The sequence below is a fragment of the Panthera pardus genome, unplaced genomic scaffold (genome assembly GCF_024362965.1).
Source record: "Panthera pardus isolate Hobbes unplaced genomic scaffold, ASM2436296v1 HiC_scaffold_27, whole genome shotgun sequence".
In the NCBI taxonomy this organism is placed as follows: domain Eukaryota; kingdom Metazoa; phylum Chordata; class Mammalia; order Carnivora; family Felidae; genus Panthera; species Panthera pardus.
In genome coordinates this window covers 15,602,141-15,611,881 of record NW_026526843.1, presented here as the reverse complement: position 1 = coordinate 15,611,881, position 9,741 = coordinate 15,602,141, and the positions used below count along the sequence as shown (strand labels likewise).

Genomic DNA, 9,741 nt, shown 5'->3' with positions numbered 1-9,741 from the left:
CCTTGAGTATATACTCCAGAGAATTATATGCAGAATTCCATAAGGGGACATGATTGAGGATGTTCATCACAGCATTGTTTGTGGCAGTGGAGGGGAGAGCCAAAACAAGTGTTCCTTAAAGGGGGAAATGATGGACAAGCAAAACTTGGTGCATGCATGCTAATGGAGTATGGTGAAGCAATGAACTAAAGAGACGTATAGCCATATAATTTGAAGTTAAGAGCATCGTGTTGAGTGTATAAGGTAAGAAACAACAAGGTCTACAGCACAATACTATGCATTCAAACACACACATTTAACAAGGTCATATATTTCACAAGAGTATAAACATATGCAAGGATATAATTCAAACACATCAGAGTAGACGCCTAATGGTGGGAAGGAAATGAGTGCTGAACTCTAGGAAGAATGGAAGGAAAACCGATAAAATATAAAGTAAAATATAAGCAAAATACAAGAGACAGAACCTTGGAAAACTCAATGATGATAACATTGCCAGAGTCTAAACATAGAATAAAAGATAAAAGCAACCCGTCATGGGTGGAGAGTTAATTCTAATCCCTGCCTGTAAGTTGCCGAGCTGGCAGAAAATAATTTAATCAAAATCAGCAGTCTTTACTGCCAAATGCCATAGATATGGAGCTTAAGCATGGGAGCTGTGTTTTTGTTAGTTTGTAAGATGATTCATATCCCCACTGATATTTAAATTCAGCCATACTGCTCTTGGAGGGATTTTAGGTAAAATAACCAAACACTAATTAATAGCTAAGGGTGGGACACAACAAAAGAAACCACTGAGTGGGGTGACCTTGGAGAATAACCTGGAGGAAAGATTCTTTGTCTACTATTTGCACCACCAAAATTAAACATGGGGATATGAGGAGCAGTGACAGTTCAGCTTGGGAAAACTCTTTAAAAGATGTTAAAGAAAAGCCCCCTTTCTCTAACCAAAACATTTTTGCCTCCTCATCATTTCCCTCCCAACCAGAGGTGTCAGGAATGGCACTTTGAAAGGTAGAAACCACATTTTGGCCTCCCTAGCAACTTCTCCAACACAGAGTAGTGTCATAAGTAGTACTTTGTGACATCTGAGCCATGCCTTGGCCACCATTGGCTGGGGGAGAGCCTTGCTGACCAATCAAAACTCAAGGGTGTGGCCCCTCATTATCCTGGGAAGAGGTATGCACAGTAGGAAGGTTAGGACGCCTGGGGTAGACCACTAGGAAGCTTCAATATGGGTAAGGTAACCAGGAAACTACCACAACCTGATACAGATACAGATATGGACCAACCAACCTCAAGTTCCAATGAGAAGATGACGGCTCCCTATCAACCCAGGTCCAGAGATGGTAGCAAGGTAAGATGACCCTGGCCAAGCTCCTCTTTTCTTCATTGATTCCCCTCCCCCAAGAATCTTACCCTTTCTCACCTGGCACAAACTCCTTCCCCATCTCTGATACCTTCTCATGAAGCCCCCTTTTCCATCAATATCCCATCTTTTCCCCCTAAGTTAATGCCCTTTTCACCTCTCTCCATTGTTGTTACAGGTCCTGAAGACAACCATAAAGGTCAAAAGACCAATTAAAAGGAGTTTGAATAAAAAAGTCTTGAACAAAACCACCAACTGTGTAAAAAGGCCTAAGAAAGCTAGAGGAACAATACTATTCGGTCACTATCACAGACTGAATGAGAGATTGAATCAACGTGAGCAAGATCAAGACCAAGGCCAAGGCCAAGACCAAGACCAAGACCAAGAGAATGTGGAGAAGGCCACCACATCAAGTGATGATCTGGCCAGCCAGTAGCTCCAGAGCAAGGCCAGAGACTTCAGTGATACCTGCTAAGTCTCCAGAGGTCTGGTGGTTGAGAAATGGACAATTGTGTATACTGTGAATTTTACACAACAGGGTACACTGATGGTACCTGAAATAAAATCAACCTGCTGTGGAAATTTGTGTGTTTCTGTGAGTTTTCTCACGGTAGGAGCAGGGAAGGAAGGGAAGAGGCAGTTGTGGGAAAGGGAAGAAACATGGGGTACTGCGGCATCGGGGGAAAGACTGGGTCAGGACTGAACACTGAAGATAATTCCTTCCTTAACACTTGACCTAATGGGCAAGCTGAAAAAGGGCTTCGTGTTTCTGTCTTTGGGAGGTAGGGGGAAGGAGTGGGGGAATGGCGGCAAAGCACAGATTGCCCAGGTCTATAAGGGGTGAGGTGTGTGGGTGGCAGTACCATCCCACAAAATGAACAAGGAAACAATTTCCAGGCCATCTACCTCATAGAGGTGTTTGTGACATTTTACCCAATAATGTCAACAACTAGAAGTCCTCTGAAGGGCCAAAAATCTCACCCTAATAAAAGTTACTGAAAACACACAAAGGGCAAAAAAATGGTGATTGGAAGCCACAAACTCAACACTGATTAGCCCACGTTAAGAAACTTAGGGTACAGGAGAGGCCTCCCAAGGCCAAGAGCAGTGTGCAGCGCAGGCAATACAGGGGAGCACTGTCTACAGAGAATCTTAAAACAACATATTTGGAGTGGAGACCATCATTTATCTTTATTCTTTCCAAAGTTTTATTTTTTTTCTGAAGAGAATATCACTGCAAATGATTTTATTGAAGTGTAATTGACAAATAATAATTGCACATGCTTAGAGTGACAGCTTGAAGAGTTTGGTCACACGTATACACTGCTAAACCATCCCCATAAATTTAAGAGTGAACGTATCCATCACCCCCGTGAGTTTCCTCTTGTCCTTGGTAATTTCTCCCTCCTGCCCCTCCCTGTACCCCCATCCTTAGACAACTACTGGTCTGCTTGCTATCTTTTTGGATTGTATGGATTCCATTAGTATAAAATGCTACAAAATGTAAACCACACTCATTTGTATCCAGCTTCTTTCACTTCAGCGTTATGATGAGAACCATCAATGTTCTTGTGTACATCAATATTACATTTTTAGGTTACGATTGTTTCCTTAAACATTTAGGAGCATTTAAAGGATAATCCAAAGTTGCTTTAGTTTCATGTTTTTTTCATTTTGAGATCAATGTAAATTTACATGCAGTTGTAAGAAACAGAAAGATGCCTTATACCCTTAACTTTGTTGCCCAACGGTAATGTCTCGCATATCTATACTATGATATCAAAATCAGGGAAGTGAAGCTGCTATGATCTATTTACCTTATTCCAATTTCACCAGTTATACACGCATAGTTTGTGTGTATGTCTCATTTTGTGCAGTTTTATTACCTGTGTCTACCACTATAGTCAAGATACAGAAACATTCCATCAGAAGGATCCCTCTTGCTATTAATTTACAGCTACGGCCACCTCCCTCCCTCACCCCTGGAAGCCAGTAATTTGCTCTTCAACTCCATAATCTTGCCATTACAAGTATGTTACATAAATGAAATCATTCAATATATAACTTTTTGTGATCGGCTTTTACATTCAGCACAAATCCCGAGATCCATTCAAGTCACTGTATATATCAATGTTTTTTTGTGTGGTTTTTTTTTATTGCTGAGTAATATTGTAAGTGTGGAATGCACCAGAGTTCGTTACACCACTCATTTATTGAAGGACATTTCGATTCTGATGTCTGGACTCATTACAAATAAGTTGACACAATAATTTCTGCATAGATTTGTCTGTGAACTTAAAGTTTTCATTTTTCAGGGATAAATGTCCAAGAGCAACTGCTGGGTCATGTGGTAATGGCAAGCTTAGTTTTGTAACCGATACTTTTTTTTTTTTTCTTTTTTCCAGAGTGGCTGTACCATTTTATATTCCCACCAGCAATTTCTGAATGACACAGTTTCTCTACATTCTCACCAGCATGTGGTGTTACCATTAAACAAAAAAATTTTAAGTCATTCTGGTGCCTGTGTGGTGAGACCTCATTGAAGTTTTCATTTGCATTTCACTAATGGTTAATGTTGAACATCTTTTTATGTGTTCATTTGCCATCTGCGTATCTTCTTTGATGAAATTTCTATTCATGTCTGTAGCCCATTTCCTTCTTTTTTTGACACTTGCATGATCAAGCTTTAATGAATTTGAACACAAGTCACACATTTCCAAGTATACATAAATATATCTCCATTTTACAATTGCTTTTGGCTTCTTTTACTTAAATCTTTTTGGACAGTGATAAGAAAATGCTTGAACTCTTTCTCATTTAAGCAACAAGAACGTCCTTATTAGGAGTTTATGCCTTTTTTTTTTCATAGAGTTGATCACCTGAGTTTCTAGGACTTCTTACAGTAAATATTTTGTTTATATTTCCTTTCTATCCACCTAACACTAGCCTGTGGTTGCCTCCTAGATCCTGGGAAGTTCTCTATGGTTAAATGCTGCTTTTAATTTCTGTATCCACACAGAGCCTCTTTGTTGGTCTCTCCAAGATAGTATTTTCTTCCTCTAGTGTATTATTACAGTTCCTTTTGGCTTTTGTTTTTTCCCAATGAAATAAATGTGGATGTACAATGCATCCCTAGTTATAAAATGCTGGATTGAGATTCCTCTCCTTGACATTTATGATAATCTATTAGGGACTTGTGTGTGAATTTTCACGCCTATTACAAAGGCACTGGTCTGCTTTATGACAGAGAGCCTAATAGTTCTCCATTATATCAATCCACCCAGCTTTGAATCTGCAAATATCCTTTTGGGTACTGCAACACAATCCAGTCCTTGCAGAAGACAATACAACATGTGAGTTTTAACATTACCTTCAGCCTAGATTGCTATAGGTGGGTGACACTGAACTCCTGACCCTCCCAGTCATAGATCCACTTGATATTTTCAAACTTAAAATCATTTAAGACTAGAGAAAACTCTACACCCATTCTGTACTGAGGTTTCTGGGGATTTTTCACCTATGTTCGGCAGCTTATCAATAATCACAGGCTTCTCCATTCCTTCGCCAATCAGAGAGGAGAAAACCATCATACAACAGACTTAACGACAAAGGAATCTCTGGTCAATCACTGCACACTGACATAACCAGAAAGGTTCTTGCCATCTCCCTCATCCAAGCTCTGGCCTACTAGCTGTCCTTGAGCAGACAAAAAAGTCCATATGATTTCTGAAACGATATGTGCCATCATACTCCGAGCCACAGAATTCATGACTATAATATCTCAGTCAGAATAAGGGGGAAAAGAGCAGTGAGTCTTCTCAAACAGCTGAACCTAGCACTGAAGCTGGGTTCTACAGAAGCCCAAGCCAGTATATGAACGCCTCAAGGGAACACCTGAGGGAAAATGTGGGTATAATGGATTTTTTAGCAGTAGTTTTGACTTCTTCAAGTTAAAATCCCCTGAATCCTTGGAAAGTGAGAGCAAAGGTTAAGAGAAATTAATTGTCTAAAGGCACTTAAGTCCCTTGTCTGTTTATCCACATCAGTGAGAGTTGAATGTCTGCTTTCTCATTGTCAAGTCTCAGTGCCTCAGTTTCTCTTCAATAATATTGTTTGTGTTTTCTTGACGGGCAAAGCCCTAGCATCCCTAGCCTAGATAGGCTAGCCTTAGGGCTACATGACTTTGGCCATTAGCACTGAAATCAAATGCACAGTTGGCTTTTCCAGCTCCTGAAGAATTTTCTCTAATGTTTGAGTTCTTGTTGTTGTTGGCTGGATCCTATTTAAGTCATTGTATGTCCCTTTCCAGTTCTTGCATTCTTTTTCTTAGGAGTTCCTCAGTTTAGTTTCTCACTATGTCATTTTCAGCAACTATATGGCAACCCCAGGAATAAAGGAGTCATACAGGTCCATCGTACCTGCTTATCCTAAGCCACACCTGTAGCTCCTTTTTCTGATTTTTTTATTCTGTTGAATTCCAAGAGCTCTTTATATATTTTAGACATGTCTTTCATCAGTTATGTGGTTTACATTTTTTCCCAGTCTGTAGCCTGTCTTTCATTATCCAGAGAGCACAAGTTGTCAATTTTGATGAGGTCCAATGTATCAATTTTTTTCTTTTCATGGATCATGCTTTTGGTGTCAGGTCTAAGAACTTTTCACCTGGCCTTCAGTGCGGAATGACACCTCCAAAATGTTATAATTTTACATTTGTATCTGTAATTCATTTTACATTTGTTTTGTATAAGGTATGAGATTTAGGCCGAGGTTCAGTTGTTTTACTATGGATGTCTAACTGCTCCAGGACCATTTGTTAAAAAGGCTATTCCTCCTCCATTGATATACTTTTACACCTTTATCAAAAAATAGATGGGTATATTGGTTTGGGTCTATTTCTGGGCTCTGTATTCTATTGTATTGATCTATGCGTCCATCCCTCAGCAAACACTATACTGTGTTCATTATAGTGGCTATACGGTAAGCCTTAATACCAAGTAGGGTGATTCTTTTCACTTTATTCTTCTACTCTGGTTTTGTTATTAGGGTAATACTGGATTCATGAAATGAGATATAAAATGCCCCATCCTCTTGGATTTTGTGGTAGAGATTGTAAATTGGCTTTTTATTTTTTATTTAAATTTTAGTTAACCCACAGAGCAATATTGGTTTCAGGAGAATTTAGTGACTCGTCACTCACATACAACATCCAGCGCTGATCACAACAAGTACCCTCCTTAGTACCCATCACTCATCTAGCCCATCCCTCACCTACTTCCCTCTATCAACTCATAGTTAATTCTCTAGCATTAAGAATCTTCTGTGGTTTGTTTCCCTCTCTTCTCTTCCCCCCATTTCCCACATGTTCATCTGTTTTGGTTCTTAAATTCCACATATGAGTGGAATCATATGGTACTTGACTTTCTGACGGACTCATTTCACTTAGCATAATACATCCTAGCTCCATCCACATCGTTGCAAATGGCAAGATTTCATCTTTTTTATGTCAGAGGACTATTCCATTGTATATATACACCACATCTTCTTTATCCATTCATCAGTCGATAGACATTTGGGCTCTCTGCATAGTTTGGCTATTGCTGATAATGCTATAAACATTGGGTGCATCTACACTTTTGAATCTACAGTTTTGCATCCTTTGGGCAAATACCTAATAGTGCAATTGCTGGATCATAGGGTAGTTCTATTTTTGGTTTTGTGAGGAACCTCCATACTGTTCTCGAGAATGGCTGCACCGGTTTGCATTCCCACCAACAGTGCAAAAGGATTTCCCTTTCTCTACATCCTTGCCAACATCAGTTGTTTCTTGTGTCATTAATTTTAGACATTCTGACAGGTGTGAGGTAGTATCTCAATGTGATTTTGATTTGTATTTACCTGATGATGACGGATATTGAGCATCTTTTCACGTGCCTGTTAGCCATCTGGATGTCGTCTTTGGAAAAGCGTCTATTCATGCCTTCTGTCCATTTCTTAACTGGGTTATGTTTTCTGGGTGTTGAGTTTGATAAGTTATTTATAGATTTTGGATACTAACACTTTATCAGATAAATCATTTGCAAATATCTTCTATTCCATAGACTTTTAGTTTTGTTGGTTATTACCTTCACTGTGCTTAAGTTTGTTTTTTTGATTTTTGTCTTGATGAAGTCCCAATGGTTCATGTTTGCTTTTGTTTCCCTTGCCTTCAATTACATGTCTAATAAAAAGTTTCTCTGGTCAAGGTCAAAGAGCTTGCAGCCTGTGTTATCCTCTAGGATTTTGATGGTTTCCTGTCTCACACTTAGGTCTTTCACCCATTGTGAATTTATTTTTGTGTACAGGGTAAGAAAGGTATTTTGTTTCATTCTCCTGCATGCCACCATCTGGTTTTCCTAACAACATTTATTGAAGAGACTGTCTTTTCTCCATTGGATATTCTTTCCTGCTTTGTTGAAGATTAGTTGGCCATATAGTTGTGGGTCCATTTCTGGGTTTTCTATTCTGCTCCATTGATCTATGTGTCTGTTTTTGTGCTGGTACCATACTGTCTTGAAGACTACGGCTTTGTAATAGAGCTTGAAATCTGGAATCGGGATTCCTCCAGTTTTTCTTTTTCAGGATTGCTTTGACTACTCAGGGTCTTTTGTGGCTGCATACAAATTTTAGGACTGAATGTTCTAGCTAGGAAATAAAATTAATAATAGTGAATTTTTTATTACCAATCATCACAGTCTTGTCATTTGCCTCTGGAAAAAGTAGGTTCTTCATCTGGAGACTAAAACCAAGTCGTGTTGAAACATGGTTTCCTTGTATTTCTCTCAGGGAATGGCCATGTGATCAGCTGGCTGATGCTCCGGGAGTAGTGAATAAGAGGGCAGGCAGGTGAGAAAGTAGGGAGCCTAAAGGTCAGGTGCTGGGAAGTCGTTGCAGTCCTTAGCAATGTGACTGCCTTTGGAATAGAAACTTGGACTTGGCAAGGTTGGCAAGTTGTTGCTTTCTCACTTAGTCTTATGTACTTCCTGTGTCCTCCCTTAATTCTGAATAAACCCTACTTTTCAAAATGCCATCCTGACTCGGCTAGATTAAGAGAACCAAAGGAATAGGGGTAGGACAGGGGGCATAACCACACTTCTGAAATTGGTAGGATAGTTTTTTTTAAGATTTTATTTTTAAGTAATCTCTACACCCTGCATGGGGTAGGGCTCAACCCCACGGTCAAGAGTCATGCACTCCACCACCTGAGCCAGCCAGGCACCCCTACATATGATGGCAGTTTTAAAGAATTCTAAGGGTTTTGGTGAAATTCAAGGGGCTGTGAAGGATTCTGTTTCCTTTTAATTAGACAATTATTTGGCAGTCATTTTTGTTGTTTCCATCGCCCAGAAGAGTGCTTGCCACAAGGTAAGGGCTGAGTTCCTGTTTGCCGAAGGACTGAGGCCATTTTGCCCGGGCAGACCAGGCGACACTTCCGTCTCGCCCAGTTAATGGTTCTGCAGTGGAGACAACCTTATGGCAGAAATGAGACAAAGATGTTCCCATGTTTCTGTTGCCGTTGAGCAAGGTTACCCTACTCAGTCCATTAAATATGCCTGCTCTCAGCGCGCACTGGTCTTTTGTCTTCGGGGATATTTTCCAGGCACGTGGGTGTGACTACAGAATCATCAGTAATTGCGTACAACTTTATTTACCAAATATATTCTGTCAGAGAAGGCTCTGGCTGTAGCAACTAGTGACCAGCACCATCCTCCTGGCATGTTCCAGGCAGTAATGACTATAGCACTAAGAGCTGGGTTACTAGTGCACCTTACCCTGCCTCCATCTTTGGACCTGGGTTGATAGGGAGTCTTCGTCTTCTCTTTGGAACTTGAGGTACTTTGATAGGAATTGCATTAAATGTGTAGATTGCTTCGGGTAGTGTAGCCATTTTCACAATGTTGTTCTTCCAACCCTTGAACGTGGAATACTTTTCCATTTCTTTGTATCATCTTCAATTTCTTAAGTGTTCTATGGTTTTTAGAGTATAGATGCTTTACCTCTCTAGCTAGGTTCATTCCTTGATATCTTATTATTTTTGGTGCAATTGCAAATGGGATGGATTCCTTGATTTCTTTTTCTGCTGCTTTGTTATTTGTGTATAGAAAGGCAACAGATTTCTGCACATTGATTTTTATAGCCTGTGACTTTACTGAATTCATGTATCAGTTCTAGCAATTTTTTTTTTGGTGGAGCCTTTTGGGTTTTCTACATAAAGTATCCTGTCATCTGCAAATAGAAGTTTGACTTCTTCATTGCTGCTGGTGATACACCACATTTTAATAAAAGAAAGGATAAGAACTATATGATCCTCTCAGTGGATGCAGAAAAAGCATTTG

The 9,741-nt window shown here is 39.7% G+C and overlaps 1 protein-coding gene and 1 pseudogene across 1 annotated transcript; one reads left to right on the top strand and one right to left on the bottom strand.

Moving 5' to 3' along the window:
• The first annotated feature begins 1,187 nt into the window (after window positions 1-1,187).
• Window positions 1,188-1,951, top strand: LOC109250451 (uncharacterized protein CXorf51A-like). The gene is made up of 2 exons (XM_019421480.2): window positions 1,188-1,357; window positions 1,548-1,951. The coding sequence occupies exons 1-2, from the start codon at window positions 1,235-1,237 to the stop codon at window positions 1,803-1,805; spliced, it is 381 nt and encodes a 126-aa protein (XP_019277025.2). The 5' UTR covers window positions 1,188-1,234; the 3' UTR covers window positions 1,806-1,951.
• Window positions 1,952-4,354: 2,403 nt separating this feature from the next.
• LOC109250432 (tRNA pseudouridine(38/39) synthase-like) overlaps window positions 4,355-9,741 on the bottom strand; it is a 92,460-nt pseudogene continuing 87,073 nt past the window's right edge.

Bases quoted from the DNA above. Each gene is read 5' to 3' on its own strand.
- LOC109250451 (XM_019421480.2), top strand. From the start codon at position 1,235: ATGGGTAAGGTAACCAGGAAACTACCACAACCTGATACAGATACAGAT. The intron at 1,358-1,547 runs GTAAGATGACCC...TTGTTGTTACAG, and splicing joins GGTCCAGAGATGGTAGCAAG to GTCCTGAAGACAACCATAAA.